Consider the following 21,886-nt stretch of genomic DNA (forward strand, 5'->3'; position numbering starts at 1 on the left):
AAAAAAAAAAAATTCAAAAAACAAAAAACATAAGTACTGTTTTCAGTAAAGGTTAACCCTAAATCAAGACTTGGTATAAAATAAGCAAGGCAAATTTTTTAAAATCATAAAAGTGAAGTAAAAAATGCTCCCAAAGTTACAATTTGTAAATTTATTCAAGTCTTAGAAACACAGAGAAACACTGATGCCTTAGAAGGTTGAGTAGCAGTAGTGGCAGTAGGGGTGGTAGAATCAGTGATAACTTCTATGGAGTATATACCATGTACAGGCACTATGCTAAGTGCTTTATATGAAGCACCTCAATGAATTCTCAGGACCATTTTCTCATTTTACATAGAGTTATCATAAAGTAAATAAAACATTGGGGTAGTAGGTGTTTGATCTGAAATTATAATTCTGTTTCATGTTCATGAATAAATAATTTTGGAGAGTTAGCTACTGTGTTATTGTTGCTGATGGCTTATCCCTTCATTTCTTTCAGGAATAGTGAAGGAGTGACATCTTCCTGAATCACTCTTTTTTTTTTTTTTTTTTTTTTTTTTAATAGTACCAGGGATTGTACCCAGGGACACTTAACTACTGAGCCACAGCCTTTTTAAAATTTTTATTTTGAGACACGATCTCACTGAGATGCTGAGGGACTCGCTAAGTTGCTGAGGCTGGCTTTGAACTTGCAATCCTTCTTCCTCAGCCTCCCAAATTGCTGGTATTACAGGCATGCACCACCATGCCTGTTCTGAAATACTCTTTATAATAAAAAAAAAAATCTAATTCCTCTAACCAGATTTGCCTGAATTTTCCCATCAAAATCTAAGCTGCATAAAGGCAGGGACTTCTACTTCTTAACTGCTATATCCAAAGAGCAGAACAATGCCTTATCTGTGTAAGGTGTTTGTATCTGTCTGTCTCTCTATCTATAGATCTGTTGAATTATATTTTGTTTTATTTATCAATTTTTTCTATATATAACTTACATTAAATTTTAAATGAGTGACTTGCCTTCCTTTCTTAATCATAAAATTGTTTTAGTTGCTGAAAAGATAGGGTACAGATGTTTAAACTCATATTCTCTTTTTAAAAATGTCCCTGTAAGCTAGCATGGATAGTCAGATTTATTCTTTTGGCTGTGATTTAAAAAATAAAAAAGTCTATAATTCCTTTCCTAGCTGCAAAACAAGTTTGAGTACTAAATACTCCATTAAATACTAATGACAAAATTGTGAAGTTAGGCAATATAATTGCTGGACAATGTTCTCTGATTGTCATAGCATAGCATGTGCCAAGCTCTAACTAAGGGCCTGCAGTGGACCAGACATAGATAAGTTAACAGCCTTCCTACCTAATATGGACGCTGTCCTCCCTGGTTGCCCACCTCTCCCCCACTGGGCCCTAGAACTAAGAGAACAACTCAAATAGAACTGGGTAGAACTGACCTCCTCAGTGAGTTGCATTGTGTCTGCTGCTGCGAAGGCAAAGAAAAAACATGGAAAATTTTCTTTCTTGCAGTGGGGAGAAGTCAGAACCTTGACAGACTTTAAGGAAATTTGTAGAAAAGCTGTTTTTTAGGGAAAACTTCCATAAGAAAATGGAAGCTTTGAATGAGCAAAAGTTATAGAATGTATGACAATCTAAAATAAGTTGAGTAATATTGGGCTAAAAAATAGATGAAACTTTAAATGTGTTTAAAGTCTCAACATAAAGTGTGTTCCTACTACTTTCGCTGTGCAGTCTTGGGCTTGTGTTGCTGATCACTGTGGGGAAAATAGCTATTGAGCTATTCAAATAAGAAAAAACCTGTCAGTTGATATGACATATTACTTGCATGTTTACTTATATTGAAGTGTATGAAATTTTACTGATGTTGTTGGAACCCTAAGCATACCTGTTTCCCTTTTAGTGTCTGCTTTTAGGGGAAAAAATAAAGTCAAAATTATATTAAACAGTTGCAAATTCTTTTTTCAAGTTTCCCTAGATATTCCAGTTTTGCTTAGGCTAAAGATTCTAAGAGTAATAAAATTGTTTTCATTTCTCCCTTAAAACAGATTTATTTATTTATTTTTTTAAATGATCAAAACAAGGGCCTGAAAGCATACTTTTTTCTCCACATTTTTCATCACAAAGTTCTCTTCACATGCCACATCTATCACCAGTAAGATTATGTCACCAGGGGGAAAAGGTTTTGATAAGGACTCACATTTGAACCATGACATGTTTTTGTTGTGTGCTAATCTTTCGCAGTTAGTCGTTGCACAAAGATCTTTCTGAAAGTAATAGCTCATATGTAGTTTTAGAAAAACTGCCATCCAGGAAAAGACACTAGCCATTTCAATATTCTGAAGGTAGTCATTGAAATGGGACCATTAAGCACACTGGGGATACTAGCCTGGTGAGGAGAGCTGTAAGCCAGTTTTGCTTAAATACTGTTCTTCAAACAGCATTATAACCACCAACATTAGGTGTAAACAAAAACGTCTGGCTAATATAAAATTTGAAGAATAGCATAAAACTTTTACATATTAACATACCCTTACATTTTGGCTATTTTAATGCAAACATAATTTTGAATTTGGCAAGAAGACCTATAACTAGACACGTACATAAACCTGTTGGTCCCTCTGATTCTGCTTAGCTCCAGAAAAAAGTCCTTGCTCATTACATTAGCATATTAATTGGTTATATTTCAAAGTTTAGAATGAAGATGTTTAATGCAATTTTGCCTCCAACCCTTCAGTGACAGCAAATCCTATTCTCAATTATGATACTCACAGCTGTTGCCTGCTCTATTACCCCTCTGTCCAGCTGAATGTTCTGGCTCCTTGTATGGAAACTGTAGAGTCGTATCTAAGGTTCTGAACCCTTCTTTAAGAGAATGATGCTTGTAGTACTCCACAAGTTCCTTCAGAGAAAAGAATCAAAGATTATTTTTTTATAAAGATACATCTGTTCTCAAACACATACTCCTTAACACACAATTACATACAATGTAAGGATGATCAGTTTAATGCTAAGTTCTCCATACCTTTGGAGCAGTGAGTGAATGATGATCTTTTGTCACTGTCTGGATGTACACACACCTACCTAGGTTGTCCTTGTTATTCAGGACATTTATCATAGGACTTAGTCTCTATTGTTCTTCATGGCTATAGAATCTCTTTCTAGTCTTCAGTCAGATGTGGTAAATGAAAAGAAACCATACTAAACCTCAATTTCAGAGTAGTAATTATTGTTCTTATTTATGGAATACTTGTTGTTCTAAACAAAAATAAAAGGAACAGCTGCTTGCTTAGCATATAGCAATTTCTACTTTCCTGCATTTCTATCAACATGGCAGAAAAACACACTTGACACTAGATGCATTTTTCCATGGTAAACACCAGTTGATAATGCAAAAATGCTACTTGACATTGTTTCTGGTTTATGATAAAGTATTGGTACCTATCATAGCTCTATATATCACCTGGTACTCACAGGAATCCATAACACGATTTTTCCAATTTTTGCTTAGAAATAATTTGCCTTAAACACAGCCAATTCCAATGTCATAATCACCCACCATTTTTCAGACTAAAACTTTAGGAAATTTCTTTCTGCATGTTGATTTCATAAATTCTGCACAAATCTGAATCCCTCTACTGTAAACCAGAACTGAATAATCATTCATTCATAATGAAAAATGCACCTTATCATTAGATGAGTACTATAAAGCTTTTATAAATATATGAAATGAAAATAAGAGCAAATTCACTTTTAACCTAATTATTTGGTGCTTCTATTATTGCACCTTTAAAAATGAGTGGGAAAGCATCTCATTTCTCCTAAAAATCACACTGTTGATTGACTCAATACTTCCATTCAGTGGTTATTTTCTCAGTTCCTAAAACAAATCAATTGGGCCAAAAATCACCCAAAAGAACAAAAAGAGAATCACCAATGATTTATTATTTATGACTAAACTCAGATATGTTGCAGGCTCTTCTATGTTGAGAGTGTCAGGGGTCACAAAGACTATGAAGACAGGGCTCCACTCTCTAGAAGTCTCATTCTAGAGGAGAAAGTGGGAACTCAAGGGCACAGAGAGAACTTCCTGTGGTGTGTCCAACGGGGAGAATGAGAGAAGGCTTCAGGATGGAAGCACCTTGAATTAAACTGAAGTACAAGTAAAATTTCAACAGAGAAAAATGGGGAAGTATCATTTTAGGTAGTCAGGCTGGGAACATACACAAAGGTGACAAAGTAAAAACAAACAAACAAAAATATCACCTTCATAAAGTAAAAGCAGTAACGTTTGTCTAAAGCTCTGGCTAAAGCAAATGGAGACTTTTTTTTCAATCCTGATACCTGTAAAATGGAGATAACAAACCATTTCACAGGCTATAAGGAAATATACATACAGTGCCGATACATGTGGATAATCTCAACAGCTGCCACCATCCCGTGAGCCAGGCCCTCACAGGCTCCCCTGTAATCTTCACTCAATAACCTTAGGAGGTGGGCCTCATTCCCACTGATGCTCAGATCTCAGTGAGGCTAACTGATTTGTGTAAGGTCACAAGCTGGTGTCTGTCTCCAAAGTTTGAGCTTTTAACTATATCCTACTATTAGCAAATAGGATCTGGCAAATGTAAACATAAAAACCAAAAAAGAGGGGAGGCAAAGGGAAGTGATATTTGTTAAGAGTCCATAATGTGCCAGGAATTTTGCTAGCATCTAACACACATGATAACTTTCTTAACTTCTTTAACTTTCTTCCTTCCTTTGGCCCAGATAACGCAGATGCTTGATGAAACAAAGAAATGTGGAATCTGACCAACCTTTAAAACGAGAGAAAAAGAAATAAAGCAACAGAGAGTAGTCTGTATCTTCAAAGTAGTTTCAGCCATCAGAAAATGGCATTTGTGTTGTGATAATTTTTAATGTAGTTTGCTAAGGCTAAGTCAGGAATTAAATTCGACTTAGTGATGAATATTTCTGTAAATGTTTTTTAAAGACAAAGAAAAATTTGTCTTTTAAAAAAGATCTCTTAAAGAACAGTACATCTATATATCATGTTGCTGATACAAATGATACCAGAGAATTGTTCTCTTAGTCTTAATATTTAAATTGAGTAAAATGTGTTATTTCCTTTGGCAATATAAAAATAAATCTGAAATGAATAATAAGACAATAGCTTTGAACTTCCATTTAATCTCATTGGCAGCAATATGAATTTTATGTATTTTATTATGAATTACTATTCACTAGTGTTCATATAAAGTTGGCTAGAAACTATAGAATTATCATACTGAAAAAAGGATTTGGTGATCATTTAATAGTCAACCCACCTCTACATTTTACAGAAGAAAAAAATGACTTTTCCAAGGCTTGGGGTCATGTAGTTTTAGTAAGCTTCAAGACACTCTTTAACACTTCGCTAAGCATAGAAGATATTTTAGTTCCATTTTCAGTCTTCTGAGGGCAAATCTTCCTACGTGTCCCTGAGTAGAATTAAGTACTGCCACCATGGATCTTTTCCAATCCATGCCTTTATGCTTTCTGTACTTTAGTCTAATCCACCCCTGCTTTAGCAGTCATTGACCTTCAGGTACAACAAGTAAATAAGGCGACTCTAAACAAAAGAAATCGCTAAGCTTTCCTTATCTCACACTGACACAGCAGTGTCAACAATGCAAGTCTCTCTGAAAAAAAAAAATAATGAGTGAGAGCCAGTCATTGCAATTACCAAGGAAACAGGCAATGGAGATGGTTTATAAACAGCATTTGGACATGGATGGTCTGGCATACATGAAAATTAGAACAAAATTAATGCCTTGTAATCTGGATACAGAAATTCATTTAGGATTTGAATTTAATGACTAAGAAACACAAAGATTTTGATTAACCAAGCTATTGAAACCCAGGGGGAAAAAGGTTTGGTCCCAACCACCTAAAACCAGCCTTCTCTTTGATGAACTAGCTGATTTAAAATAAGCGCCAGTGCCGGTTTTGTATTTCCAAATAAAAATTTACTTCAGGCCCCATTGTGATTCATAGGTAGAACACAACTTTAACACCAATGACAATGGGTCACTGAACTATTCTTAAGAAACAATTGGAATCTTCAGACCTCTTCTTAACCTGTAATGGAAACTGCATTATTTGAAACAAACACTTTCAGAGGGATCTAAACATGAGGTTAGAGGTTATATGGTTGTGATTTTTAAGAAGGCCCGATACCTCTTAACCTCTCCTTCCAGAGGAACTGTTTACTGAAGTATTAGCCACCCCTTCTGACCAAGTATCCCCAATTTCCCAGTGTAAGTCCAAAGGATGGTACTATTGTGAGGTTCTTGGTACAAATGTATTTACTAATTTGTAAGCTTTTTTAGATGAGTCAAGTCATTTCTGGATTCTCCAAAAACACAGTGATTTCACACAGAAAAGGCTCGTATAAATTTGTTCAATGAATGATCGGAAACAAAAAGAAGGGGGAGCCGCAGCCTAGTTCAGGAGCCTTTTCAGCAATTTTCATACTTATTTGCTATACCTGCCAAAGGACTTTTCTGATACTGAAACTTCTCAGCTCCTTATCCTTTCTTTTCACAATTACATCTTTTTGCTATTTTTCAGTCTCACTTGTAGCTTTGCTTAATTTCCCTCTCTCTTAAATCCACTGTGTTATGTGCTTCTCTGGAAAAGATCTCCAGGTATAAAAGTTTCGAAAAAATATATGTATGTGTCTTTAACAGTGGTATTTCTGAGATTTGCTTTATAAGAGTTTATTTCATCTCCAAGACAAATATTCTTAATTTCTTTTCCAGAACACTGAGGCAAAAACTTTAATGCTCACTGGTACCAATGATCTGAAGTCAGATCATGATTGTTTATACTATAATCGCAGCTTTACATGTAGACAGGAACTCAAGGATCTCTCTACCCATCCAGGTGGCTGTGGGATTACTGGATTTTCACATCTGACCTTCATCACCGAAGAACTTCCTAGAGCTGAACCAAGTGATACAAAGCTAAGTTGACTGGCCCTTTCCAGTGGCTATTTCTTTCATCCTCTCTGCTTGTCTCCTCTGATGGGAGTTCCTTTCCATACTTCCAAAGCATGGAAGGCTGGAAGTCATCTTTCGCCCTGCAGCATGTTTTTAAGTGCCATATTAACTATAATACTGTGGAGCAGCCTCATTACCATCCAAGGAACTTCTGCAGGTGAAAGCTCACACTGGCATGTCTTGCAGAGATGTGGAGAGCCCTGTGCATGCTTTCATCATGTCTCAGCCGTGTCTGTCCTTCGTTATTTGTGCATCCACTTGCCACCTCCCTCCTAGCTTTTCATCTTATGAAAAACCTCCGCTGGTCCAGTTCTCTCTGCACAGCTTGCTTGTTCCAAAGGAATGTAAGTCACTTCAGCAGGCAGGTTGCCTGGATCTTGGTTACCAAATTGACAGAGTTTACTTTTCTAGGACATGACCATGATGCTCGTCTTAGCTTCTGAATTTAAAATGTGATATTTATGTCCATAGAGGATGTCTTCTTTTTCTTTCAACTTAAAACGTTTCAATTTCTTTAAAATACTGGTCACTGTCCTGAAGCTACTGTAAATTTTCAGCTAAGGCATTCAAGTCGGCGTCTTTTGTCAGGCTCACTTATGCTCAGTTTTAACTTTAATGTTAACATCTGCAAAGTGCTTTCTGATGTTTTCCGGAAAGATGTGGTATGTATCATTTGACTGATGGTTCAATCAATGAGTGGTCCTTCTCAATGTTACTGAATTTCTTAATAGCTACAAATGCATCTTATGTTCTATTTCCAAATTATTCATTTTCTTAGTGAGCTACCAGACTTGAGAAATACACTTGAGACCATTTTTAAGAAATATGAACTTTTATTTATTGTTAGCACTGTCTAACTAATGATACATATGCATTATATATGCCATATATACAATATTCTTATATGCTAATAAAATTATTAAATTATGTATTTTTTCAATTGTGGGAATTAATCAAATAATCTTTGTTCATTTGAAATAAGATGACAATACACTATTTCCATTTAAATATATTTCGTAGGACATAAGTATTCCAATGAAATATCAATTGTATTGTTGTAAAAAAAAAGTTACCATATTAATACTTCATTGTCCAAGATAATGAATGAGAGTCACTGAACAGAAAATTTAGAAGAGTAGAAAATATTCACAAAGAATTTTCCATTTGACTTTACATCTTGTATGAAATGAACTTAAATATGAGTGACATTTTATTTATTACAACTCTTTGTGTCATAATTTATAATATTCTTCTGGGTGAATGAGGAAATAGAGGCAAAGGAAGGAAGAAGGAAGAAGAGCATATTAAAAGTTTGCTGCATGTCATTCAAACACACACCAAAACCCACGCTAATAACTGAAAGTTGATTCATTAATTTGTTGTTACCTTAAGAGTCATAACTAGAATAGACTCTAAAATACTATCCAAAACTTGCAAACTTAGTTTACAGTGAAAAAATACGATTTGAACAATTTTACAAAACTTAGTTGGAGTTCTTGAAGTCAGACATTTTAGAATTTTGTTACAAAACTATACTATGATTCCCTTTAAGTAATTTCCAGTGAGCAAAATTTCCAAGAAACTATAGAATTAAACTGATCTTTCTAACAACAGAAAAATAGGGATCACAGATTGAAAAGAAATAATCGATGCTTACCATTAAACTTTTAAATTTTCTATTTTCTGCAATGTGAAAAAAGCCATCTCTTGTTAAAATCTTGATGTGCTTTGCTTCATTATTATACCTATGGGCAATGAATAACTTATGAATATAAATGTGTTTTTAATCAGTAGAAATCAATAATTACCAGAGGGCATGCCCCAATAACATTATAAGAATTAATTCTGCAGACAAAATATATAACTATGCCAATACAAGGGTGACAGCTAATTAACAAAATATATTTACTAGATTGGTTGAAGATACAACCAATATTTGAAGTACAGAGGGGTGGAGATGAGCTTGTCTAATGATAATGCTTAATTTATAAAGTTTAGTTTGAGAATGCAGAAAAAAATAAGACAAAACCTAATAATATATACTTAGAATCTATTAGAAATATACACACATCAAGTCAACAAAATATAATGTTATGAAAGGAATCTAATATGCCAATTAGCAGCCTATAACACTTATTACTGTTTCTCTAACAGATATTTTCAAGTATTAATGAACTGTCTTGATAGATGCATTATTTCTGCTGCAATTAGAACCTTGGTTTTCAACTTCAGTGTTATACATGTCAGATGGTCTATGCAATTATGAAAACAGGAAATCTATTTCTGTAAAAGTACTTGTCCTACTTACTTAATGCTAATTGCATATTCTCCTGACTCTTTGGTCCTGTGCCTCACAAGGTAAGTACTATTTACCCTATTAATAAGTTCAGTCTCTGCTTGCAATCTTTCCATTGCTCCAGCATACCTGTAAGAAACAATAACATGGAAAATTTGGCTAATGTACCTGAAAGAAAATGGAGGCTAAAAATATGTATCTGTCAGGATTTTAGTTTAGTAGCAGATCTGATTTGTTCTTACTTCTATAAAATTATATTGCTTAAAAATAATTTGGAAAAGTCCTTTAATATGTCCAAACACAAATGTTCTACAAAACTAACCACAGCAAAGTGAACGGTGCCTAAAACACAGTAATCACCTAGTTAATATTTACGAAATAAATAAATGGGACAAAAAGAGGATCCAGTAGGCTTTGGAACACAAAGATAGCTGTGGGGAGTTAAGGGACAAGTGGAAAAAGTCTTGCCCTGCAGAAGACACACACATGCACACACACACACATGTTCTCTTCACCTTTTCTATGCACACTATGACATCTCCTTGGAGTGTCTTTAGTTCACAATTTTGATAACTAATTTTCTTAAGAAATTAGTAACAGTGTGTAACACTTACTTTAAAAAGTTAGTTTTCAAACCCAGAATTCAATTTTCCCTAGACTGTAAACCTTAAACATATCCAAAGTCCATAATAATAAAAACTATCATAATAAAATGTCCAAATATAATGTTAAAATATTCTTAAATGACCCCCTCACATCAAACATTGGTATTATATTGACTGGAAAATTGACTGGAAAAATACAGCAGAGATTTTGAACAATAGAAATTAAAGAAAAAATTTGTTGTGTTCTCTTTCAAAGCTATTTATGACTTAATACTCTAGAAAATTCTGATTTACACATAGAATCATGTAACTCTAAATATTCATATCTAATCTACACTATTTATTTTAAATGCACAAAGGCATTCAACAAAAGTGTATTGAAGGAGGGTGTGTTAGATTTCCATCAAGTCACAAAGGGGACTTGAAGGCATTTTACACTGATAGTGCCTTAAGTTATAACAACCCGTGAACCACAGGAGCTAGTGTGGTACGATTCATGCCTACCTCTTCAAGCTTTTCTCTTACAACACCCTTCATCTCTGTCTTAAGCCTTCTTTCAGGTTCACAAATTCATCTAGCTCCCTTTTAATTCGCAGACTATGCTTTTGTCTAGAAACACACCCTCCAGCAACACAATTCCTTCAGGTTTAGAGAGGGGGTCTTCCTGACCATCCCATTGTACTCTCCACTCTGTTATTCTCACTACTACTTGTAAGTTGGGCACATAGCACACGACTATAATCCTAGCTGGTTGGGAGGCTGAGGCAGGAGGATCGCAAGTTCAAAGCCAGCATTAGCAACTTAGCAAGACCCTATCTCTAAATAAAATATTAAAAAAGGGCTGGGAATGTGGCTCAGTGGTTGATTTTTTTATGGCTATCACAAATTAATTCCAAATTCTCCAAATAAACCCCTTAATAATACATTTTCAACACCTCACACTCTCCTGACTTTTTCCCCTTCTTTTGAACCTCTCCACTGTTTTGCTTCCCCTCCAACCCTGCTGAATGACTGTGGTCTTGAGACTTCCCTTGCTCTCCTTTCCTGGATTCTGAATGTTCCTCTTCCTTGGCCTAGAAACTCAACCTTCAGTCTCCTTCAAGTGGATACATGGGATCTAACACTCCTAAGGCTCACATTTATGAAAATGGAGTAGGGACCTTGGTATTTATCTCCTGTTCTACATACAGATTTTCAAATAATTCTCCAGTTTTTAGGTCCATGCCTTGTCCTTGCTTTTTGACACCCTAAAAACATAGATTATTGAAGATAATCACCTTGATTTCCCATTTCATTTCATGGCCTATATAAGAGACAAAAGTTACCCTGTTCAAACAACCTCCTTTAAATGTGGAAATAATGAGCACATAATACAGTTGGTAGTATTCAACGTCTCAGTGACTTGAGAACTACCATGCCATCATTCAGTGTAATTTTCCCTAAACAGTTTAGTATTTCTAAAATTGAAGGTTCCATTTTCTGGTGTGGTTGATCATTTTGTTCCCTAGCAGAAGACATTTCACACAAAACTACCTGCTTAGTTTGAATAAACTGCCCAGGTTGCTCAAGGGAGGGGAGGAAAGTGACTTTAAATTCTACTGTGAAATATCTTTATTTCTTCCTATTTTAAGGCTTTTCCTTTGTCTGAACATCTTGATTTTTTATCATAAGGAATAATACTATCCTAACTGGTCATATTTTCAATAGAATCTTACATTTTGGCAAGAGTGCATTTTAAAACAGAGTCCTAATTCATTCCCAAATACCTGATTAACCTTATTTCATAAAGTCTCTGTAGTCTGCAACATTAGTATTTATCTAAGGTTATGAAAGTTACATGAAAAATTGGAGGAAGAAAAAGAAGGGCTTCAATCATTATACTTCTATGATTTTTATCTGATTTTGATGTTTTCCATTTGTCCATACTATTAGCTCTAGTGTCCACATTTAATTCCTGTCAGGACTATGGTTTTCAATTACATAGAAACTAAGACCTGGAAATTGTTTGAAGTCAGGTAAAAATGGCTTTCCCAGTTCTATCACAATGTCTTCAGCAAGCTCAGTGCTGCTTGAGGCCCAGAGGGGTACAGCAGAGAAGGCAGATCATGACTAAGAAGACAGAAGTGGTTGCTGAGAGGGGCAGAAGGTATGAGGGGAAGAATCCCATACCTTGGGCAATGGATTCCCAGGCTTTGCAAAGTAGACTGGCATTTCCCCATTTTGGTTATGACACAGAAAATACTCAGAATGTTTAAAAAATATCAGACAACTCAGGTGGTGTCTACACTCCCAAGTGTACTAGGACTTGCATACTCTCAGGATAGCTCATTTATGCATATATCCTGATCTCTCATTTGTATGCATATACTTAAACATCAGGAAAGAGAAAACACAGTCATTTTAAGAGGAATCAAAGAACATTCAGGGAAACATAAAAAATGAGCACTATGTTCATGTTTTATATTTTGAGAGGCTATATAGCAATGTGCAGATGGTATAACCTGGATAGCCTTAACCTTTCTTCATCCATAATAATAAAAATAATAACCATATATGAATGTTAGAAAAACAAAATTAAATAGAACATGTAAAGTATAAAGTATGTACTAAGTACTCAGTACCTCTTAATTGTTATGATGATGATCATAACTATTCCAGATCCTGTGTATTTTTTTACGTTTAAGATATCTAAAAAATAATAACTGCTAATCTGTGGTTCTGTTAATTGTACTGCTCAGCCTCCAGGTGGTAGTAAGTACACCACTTCCTACACCCAAAGACGTGAGGTCATATTTTACTGCTCCCTTATATTGCAAATTGTATTTTTAGAATTTACTATGCTTTTTGAAATAATTCTTAGTTTCATACAGTGGAAAAATTCATATTTTTCTCTCTGCTTCATGAAATCTATCTTCTATTTTTTTTTTGCTCCATGTCATTTTATTTATTCTGTTTTAGTTTTGACAGTGCAATTACATTATTTTTTCCATTAGAAAAAAATTTGATTAGGAATTAAAAGATAAGGAGTCCTTAAAATACAAGACACATATTTACCTATGCTCCATTCCTTTTTTTAAAAAATACTTTTTTAGTTGTTGATGGACCTTTATTTTATTTATTTATATGTGGTGCTGAGAATCAAACCCAGTGCCTCACACATGCTAGGCAAGTGCTCTACCACTGAGCCACAATCCCAGCCTTGCCCCATTTCTTTAGTGGCTGTTATAAACTTTTCATTCACAGTCAAGTGCATTCATGCACATGTGTGCTTACACATGCTCCCACATACACACACACCACTCTCTGATAAAGATACAGAAATGTCAGCAAAATATGGATTCATTATGATGTTTTGATACATCTGAAAATACCTTTAGCAAGAACAAATGGAAATGGAACATGGTTTACTGCCCCCACATTTAAGGCATCCTCAAGCTAAGAGTATGGTATTTCAACTTAGCTACATAAACATTTTTAATACTTACCAAGGTTGGCAAGAATAATCTACTGGTTTGGGCACCTAGGATATAAAAAGGCAAAAATAGATTAAGTTTACTTAAGGGAAGCTTTTAGAAATCAATCATTAATTCAGTTCAGCTGACTCAGCTCTATAAAACCCTTAAGTAGCACAGTCCTAGAGCTATCCATTGGCAATTTTATACAGAATGAATCATAGTATATGTCAGACAAGTAGAAAATAATTCATTTCACTTTAATTCATTCTTTCATTCATTTTATTGCTGCTGTACTCCAAGGGGAGAGATAGCAGGAAAATATGAACTAGAAACTTTCAATATTTATTATCAAGGCAATTTAATCCTATCATAGAAAACTAAAATGAAAATGTTATTAAGGAAATCAAATAGCACTTCACTCTCACATTAAGAAAACATGCAAAATAAATAATATACACTGGATATAGATTCTATTATGTAACAAATTCTAAAATCTGATTTTAAAATCTATCAGCTGGAAAACCTTTTATTCAGGAAAATATCATGGAAAATATCCATTTTCACCTTTTCTCAGATAAAGCTTTGCAAAAGAGAAAAGTCTTACAATTTCTATCCAAATGAAAAAAAAAAAGTTCTTCTAGCTGCTGATGGCAACTAGAAAATGAATAAAGCCAGAGAAGTTAAACAAATATTCATAAATAAGAAAATTCATTCTATAGAGAGGGAACAAATCTCTAAGTTCCTGAGAAGACAGAGCATAGGTAGTCTTGTGTTCAGAAAAGTTTCATGAATGATCTGAGTCTTTGACATATATATCCCATGGTATTCCAGGGCTTTGTCATAGAGAATGATTAAAAATACTGTTACCTTCACTTGTAATAGTTAAACCATAGAATTTCAGAGATCTGGACAAAGTGAATGCCTCTAGTTATATGACAGTTTTCATAATGGACTGGTATTATTTTGCCCTTCCAGGTTAAGAGTTATACATTAAAAACAACTTCTGATCAAAACATTCCTATAGTTATTTAAATATTTTAGCCAATGGAACACATTTTTAACATTAGCACTTTGTAAGATCATGATATGCAACAATTACTGAAGATAAAAAAACCCACTGTAATCTTGCAAATGTTTTCTTGTATCATTTTGGCTTTGTATATAGAAATTGATTTTCAGCAGCTTCCCTTTTCATAAGATGTATGTGACTTCTGAAATCTGATGGGAAACTATTTCCTTCTTCCCTTGCCTTCTTTGTATTTTTCAAATGTTTAATGTGTGATTATCCCAAAACCAACTTCTCACTCCATGGAGTACAGGGTAGGGGCAAAGAACTTCAACATATAAAGGTTGTAGACTCCTCTGGCTAGTCAAATGCTGGAAATCCCAAAACTGTATGGGTGCCATGAAATTCTACAGCAGAACAGATAACTGAATCTGCTCCATCCTGAAGTGTCCTGCTGGAGCTTTGTCTCTTTTCCTGGGTATATTCTGATATGTGAGGATCCAGGACTACCTTCTAATCTCTGATCCTCACAATCAGGGTATGGTCCTAATCTTTTTATTCAGAGATGCTTCATATTTAAGACTACAAATGATTTCCTTCTGGCTACTCTCTCATCTTTCAGTACATAGTTACTATTATTCCCTAATTCCATTTTCTGCTTTCACTATAGACAGTTTACATTGCTAAACTACTACTATTGACAAATCATTTCGTTAAAAAACATTTTATTGGGATAGTACATGCTGGATAGCCTTAACCTTGCTTCAACCGTAGTGCATGCACACATGAACACACAAATATGTATTTAAAAGCACATATATAATGATACATTTTTATTCCTAAAGTACATCTTATAAAGTTAGATGGAACAGTATCTGTATTTGGCTAAAAATATCATTATTTAGGGGAGTTAAATTTCTAAGTTAATAACAATTTTTTCTTAAAACTTTTCAACACATTATTCTTATAATTTCAAATATTGTAGTTTCACATTCTAGAATCTCCCTTTGGTACTTTTTTATAGTTCCTATTTCTCTACTGAAGTTTCCTTTTCATTCAACTCATTATGAACATATTTTCCTTTGTATCCTAAGCTACTTTTAAAATCCTTTCCTTCTAAGTCCATCATTTGGGACATCTTAAGGTAGACCTCTCAGTTCATTGTTTTTGGTTTTTGTTTGTTTCTTGGTTTGTTTGAGTATGGTTCATGTTTTCTTATTTCTTGAGTAGGGTTAATTTTGGATTGTATCTGGGATGATCTGAATAACATGCTGTTTCTCAAATTGAAGATCTACATTCTGTTGTATTCCTGCAAAGAGTACAGTTTTTGTAAAAGCAGGCAGTTAACCTGGTTGAACTTCAATTGCAGACTCTATGTCTCCCATGCTAAAGGGCTGGTGAATTCTCAGTTTAGTTCTTTCCGTCTGGGCTGTGTTGTTTAGAATCTGCACCAATCAGAGACTCAGACAGAATTTATACACAGAATTTGAGGTTCTCTATCTCTTGTCTCCTTTCTTTCTAACATTTCCTATCTCCCTTTCCAGTTTTTGTGGTTGTTTCAAACTCTAGACTTGGTTCTTCAAGTTGGAGATACCCTAAGGTTTCTAACTGAATTTTAGCATAGTTGAATTCTATAACCCAGACCTTGCCCTCAAGCTAGCCTCAAAACCAGGAAATTCACTCAATATCATTCCCTCTTCCCAGAGTCAATTTTCCTAGTCAATACCTTCAGATGGTTTGTTTTGTTTTTATATTTTGTTCATATTTTACAGCTGTTATCTGAAAGAGGACTGGCACAATAGGAGCTACTCAACTTTTCCCCAAGGTAGAAACTCTTTGCTTCCATTATGGCTTTTGTCATCTGTTAATATAATCATGAATCCTTAACAAGTACTCTGTCTTTTCTCAGGTTAGATTTAATATTTTGTCTTTTAATGTTCTGAAGTTTCAGTAAGATATGTCAGGGGTTGCTTAATTTTCATATATTCTTTTTGATTCTTAAGATTAGTTTAATCATAGATACTGGAAAGTTCTCAGTCATTACTTATTTAAATATTGCTTCACCACAATTGTCTCTAATCTCTCCCTCCATCAGAGTATTTGAATCTCATCACTTCATTCTCTGCTATATTTTTCCTTTTGTAAGCTCTTTGGATTGTTCTGAGAAGTTTCTTCACATTTTTCTCTGTCTCCACAAGTGTGTCTGATATGCATATAATACTCCCATTAAGACCTTCATCTCAATTACTATGAGTTTTTTTGAAATATGTCCAGATATTTGGATAGTGTCTTGTTCTTCCCTTAGATTTTTTATTCCCTTTTTAAAATTTCTTCAACCATATTAAACATAAAGTTCTGAGTTTAGTATCTAGTAATACCAATATCTACTGCATTTGTGGGTTCAGTTCAATTTTTTATTATTTTTGTTATCCTTAGCTCAAGGTGGTTTTCTCATAAATTTAATGATTCCAAATGGTGAATGTATGTGCCCTAGGGCTTTATCTGTAAAAATCCTTTGAGGGCTGTGTATAAGAAAACTCCAATGCAAACAGAACTTGTATTTTCTCTGGGGAAACAATCAATGTGGAATCATTTTAATATATGTCTCCAGATTAGAATTATTCAGGTCACAGAGGTAGTATGAATTCCAGAGAATTTTTAAATTTAAGGATAGTGATTCTTAGGGGAGATTGTTTTCTTTTTTTCTATTCCACCCAGAGTCAAGACTGTGGTAGGCAAAATTTTTTTTTGTGGGGTAGTGTTTTTTTTTTTTTGTTTGTTTGTTTGTTTTTCCCCTAGTTTACCCATGGAGGGCTTCGGGATTCATAGAGAGATACCCAAGTTCACCAGTGCAAACCAATAAAGGAAATAAAAAGCCTGCTGTAGCTCCAGGTTTTATCCCCAATAAACATATTTCTGGAAATGAAAGTATCTCACTTATGTACCTCCTGTGCTTCCCCCAGTTGTAGATAACTAACTGTATACCTCAGAATTTGTGAGAAGACAGGCAGAGCATATGAAGAATACTGAACACTACTCATGAACCCCTGATAAACAGTATCTTCCAGGATCAAAAGCAATACCACATTTCAAACTCTTTCAACCTATCACCCCTTCAGTCTTCCTGCTTTCTACTTACCTTCACTCAGTATTCTCTACAATCAACATGAATAATAGAATCAAGTAAGCAGCAAAATTTCAAGACCTATTTATTAACTGTAAGCTATTAAAAACAACTGTATCTAGCTGGTTGTTTTCTGAACATATTTATCCTAATTACTCACTAATTGGGTCACCAAATATCATTCAATAGGATTCTACAAACTGATTTCCTTAGTATCTAGCATTATTCATTGCCTATATATAGCCAGGGACTTGCATTTGCCTTTGTACTCCTTTGTTCATTCATTCAACAATTATTTTGAAATACTTTATATAAGACTATCTCTAAAATAAAACTTCAGATGCTTCTTTTATACCACATACAAGAAGTCATAAACAGATGGTAGCATTTGCTATACGAAAATGGTTAATATTCTTGATTTGATGCCTCCAGATTCAAAATATCTTAATATTAGCATACATTATCTCTTGCTACATGCCTGTATATACACATCACTGCTTTACAGATAGGAAGCCTGAATCTCTATCACACAAATGACAGATAACTAGCTAAATAATCGTTGTTTCTTATCTAATTAGAGAAGTATCAAACTTCAACAATCATTCAACATTATAACATAATGCAGGATTTTTAAAATGTGACATTAGATCATAGAGCCAAAAGAATAACAAATGCTTATTTTTAAAATAATTAAACCTAAATGAATGCAGTAAAGTATTTTATAGACTACCTTCTGAAATCAAGGGTGGCAGATGCTCACTTTTTTATTTTTATTTTTATTTCTTTTACTAGTATTGGGAATTGAACCCACAGGTACTGAAGCACTGAGCCACATTCCAGTCCTTTTGTGTGTTTATGTTTTATTTAGAGAAAGAGTCTCACAAAGTTGCTCAGAGCCTTGCTAAGTTGCTGTGGCTGGTTTTGAACTTGTAATCCTTCTGCCTCAGCATCTGGAGCTGCTGGGATTACAGGTATGCTCCTCATATTTGTAATATGAAAAATAATGTCCAATTTAGAAATATAGGCACAATTCAAATATAGCAGGAAAGGTAGTTTAAGAAGAGTTTTGAGGGTTTCCTTTTGTCAAGTAATCAACTCTATCATATTAGTAAAAATATTCATTTACTTTGGACTCAATAACTTCAAAATTTTTTGTGAAAATCTCCACCCTAAATATCGTTATATTAAAATCATATCACTTCAAACAGAAATTTATCAATATCATAAATCACAAGAGTAATTTTATGTTATATTCACCTACATTGAGTAGTGACTCATTCTCCTTTTATGTGTATTTGATGTATTCAGAAATTTTCATTATGATATTAAATAAATAATGATATACTAAAGTATAGAAAATGTATTTAGAGATTTGATTGAAGAATTTGTGACTTTTCACTTCCTAGCATGCTTTCCAATATATCAGCTGAATGTAAATTCTTCCTGCAGCAAAATTGAGTGGGAATAGCTTAGACCTTACTACTTAATTCTGTAAATTCTTCTAAGCTAAATTTGTCTCTTGCATATAATTAACATTTTAAAATATTTTCTGACAGTGGTTTAAAATGGTATTGTAAATAATAAGATCCCTTTAGAAAATATTAATAAAGCTACAGAGCAACCTGACCAGTATCCTTTCTTTGTATATTTCTGCCCAATTAATCATAGTATCAAAAGTCAAACAAAACAAAAAAGAAATAAAATACTAATACTTACACATGGGGAAGGCTTGACGGCATCACTTGGGAAAAATCCAACCTCTCCTGAAGCTAAATTTCTACCCTAAGTTAGGAAAAAAAATTCAGGGTTGAGAACAAAATGATAATTTCATAACACTGTTTACGTAGTGGTATAAACTGTGGTTCTGAGGATGCTCAGAATGACTTACATCTTATACCAAGTCCTGAGCATTAATTTACTATGGCTCGGAAAAAAGAAGCAAAGACAGAGATGTTTTTCCTAATTGTTCAACTAGACATGTGGTTTTAGGTCATTTATTTTTTTTTTAATGTACCATTTAATTCTGTTACCTTTCCATCTCTCAATCTTATCTAAAGATGGAGTCTAAGAATAGCTAATACATATTTAACCCTTCCTGTATGATAGACACTGCTCTGAGTGTTTCATTTAATTCATATAACAGTCCTCTACATTAGGTCCAATTACTATTCCCATATCATAAATGAGGAGAATGACAAGAAGTAAATGATTTGTCCAAGATCACAGAGCTAACAATTTCCAGAACCAAAATTCAAACTTAGATATTCTAACCTCAGAGCTCTGCACTGCTTCTCTATACAAGTGTAATGCTTAAAGAAGGATGCTAGAAAATAAAACCAAAAGGCAGCAAGATCCATTCTATGCTGCATGAATTTTATTGTTGCTGGTGGTGTTTTACCAAAGGAGTTGCCTATTTTAGAAAAATTAAACTGGTGCCAATGTGAAAGGTGGCTTACAGAAGGACATGGGTTTGGAGGTAAGATTAGTATGAGGGAACTGGTAGCATGGTAAGAAAAGAGAGACCAGAAGAGGAGAATCCGGTAAAGACATTATTTAACTGGAGTCTGTTGGACTTGCTTGAGGATTGGATAAGGGCAGAGAAGAGTCAGTGAGAAATGTCAAGGATGGGGGTAAGGGTGATTCCATAATCCTTCCAGACAGATAACAGACATGGATGACCATCATACAGAGGGCAATCTGGAAATCATTGGAGCGACACTGACATGAGAGGAAATGTAGAGAGAATACAGAAACTAGTGTAAATAGAAGACAGACAGCAACCATCAGGAGGAGAAACAGATTGGGGAGAGACAGTAACACAGCAACTGTAAAGCTGGAATGAAGTGTTTCACTCAACTATATTGCTGAGTGCTCTGTGGCACCTTTGTAAGCATGACAGAGGTACAAATAAGTAAGAACAGAATTTGGGGACCATCCATCCCTTTATATATAAGTACACTGCAATTCTAAGTGCAAAATACACAAGTATGTGGGTAGCAACCACACACTGACTGAACTGAGAAGAAAAAAATAAAAGGGGTGATACTTCTAAAAAAAGAAAATTAAGATCTCTGATAATGCACTAAAAGAAATAAGTTTATTTTGCAGGGAAAAGGCCAGAGAGCTTTATAATGACTTTTCAAAACTATGTTTGAAGGTATATCAACAAATTGGAAAATTATGACTCATAAGAATCGTGAACTGTCAATTCATTTTCTTTATCACAAAAACTAAAAGTCTTAATCTACAGAATGCAGAGTTCACGGGAAGAAGTAATATTTTTGTTACAGTACAAGATGGTCAACATAATATTATATACTTCCTTCAACAGAAGTGACACAAGGACCCTCATATTGATTGATACTTTCACTCTGTTCAAAACTCAGTTCATACCCTACCTACTCTGTCATCTCTTCTATAAAACCATCCCCAAGCTACAGATCCTGGTTTAATCCCAAGTCTGTTCTCCCACTGCACCTTCACATCCTCTTAGTAGCACACAAATTTTAGCAGACCATATAATTATTGCTCTATTCTTCTCCATTATTAGACCATGAGTTTTTTGAGATCAAGAACAATGTGTCTGTCATTTTTGTGTCACCCAATGTAGGCCACATGGTAGGCATTTAATAAGTGTTTTGGACTGAGGTATCTTTCATTTTGATAGTCCCATCGTGGTGAGCAGAAAGACCCAAATTTCCTCTTCACTAAAAACAATAAACTATACCAGACTTCATAACCACAACCACTAAAAGCATTATGCTACCTGTTTCTATATGAAAATATTCATACAGTGAATATTGACCTGTCCCTGATATTTTAGATAAGGAGCCTGTGTTGGAGAATGCAATGTTGCAAAGGAGAGAGAAGGATGAAGATACAGAAGGTGAAAGAGTAGGAGGAAGTTTACAATTTTTTATAATTTATGCAAGTGTGTGGCTGGCAATTTTTTTCCTCTTTCTTCTTTTGCAGAACCAAGTGGTCCACAAGAAAGACATGAATAGGAACTGAAATCATCCTCACTGGTTGAGGAAGGGAACAGAGTTGTGTAAGAAATACTGCAAAATGGGGTGAATCTGTCATTTTCCATTCAAACCAGGACCTTTTGAGAATTAAATAGATAGTAGTTCATAATGATGCAAGGATAAATGGTGCAAATTGATCTACTGATAGAGGAATGGACTACTGGGAGGGGGAAACCTAGGTGAAGGAAGTGGGTTACTGGGGGTATGCCCTGGAAGGGTTTATCTCCCAGTCTTCCCTCTATTTCCCAGCTGCCATGAGCTGACAGCTTTCCTCCACCATGTCCTTCCACCTTAATGTTTCTGTCTTGGAGTCATCAGAACATGGACTGAATCCTCTC

At 34.5% G+C, this 21,886-nt stretch overlaps 1 protein-coding gene across 2 annotated transcripts in view; it reads right to left on the reverse strand.

Annotated features, from left to right (window-relative positions):
- The window catches only part of LOC306657337 (guanine nucleotide exchange factor VAV3-like), a 110,673-nt gene that overhangs the window by 18,974 nt on the left and 69,813 nt on the right, over positions 1 to 21,886 (reverse strand). For both annotated transcript variants that reach the window (XM_079133252.1, XM_079133251.1), the window contains 5 exons: positions 19,240 to 19,305; positions 13,424 to 13,458; positions 9,346 to 9,462; positions 8,695 to 8,782; positions 2,767 to 2,896 (listed from right to left, as the gene is read on the reverse strand). In XM_079133252.1, the coding sequence (XP_078989378.1) occupies positions 2,767 to 2,896; positions 8,695 to 8,782; positions 9,346 to 9,462; positions 13,424 to 13,458; positions 19,240 to 19,305 (436 nt within the window). The remainder of the gene's footprint in view (positions 1 to 2,766; positions 2,897 to 8,694; positions 8,783 to 9,345; positions 9,463 to 13,423; positions 13,459 to 19,239; positions 19,306 to 21,886) is intronic.

This window comes from Sciurus vulgaris (genome assembly GCF_902686455.1).
Source record: "Sciurus vulgaris genome assembly, chromosome: 1".
In the NCBI taxonomy this organism is placed as follows: Eukaryota; Metazoa; Chordata; class Mammalia; order Rodentia; family Sciuridae; genus Sciurus; species Sciurus vulgaris.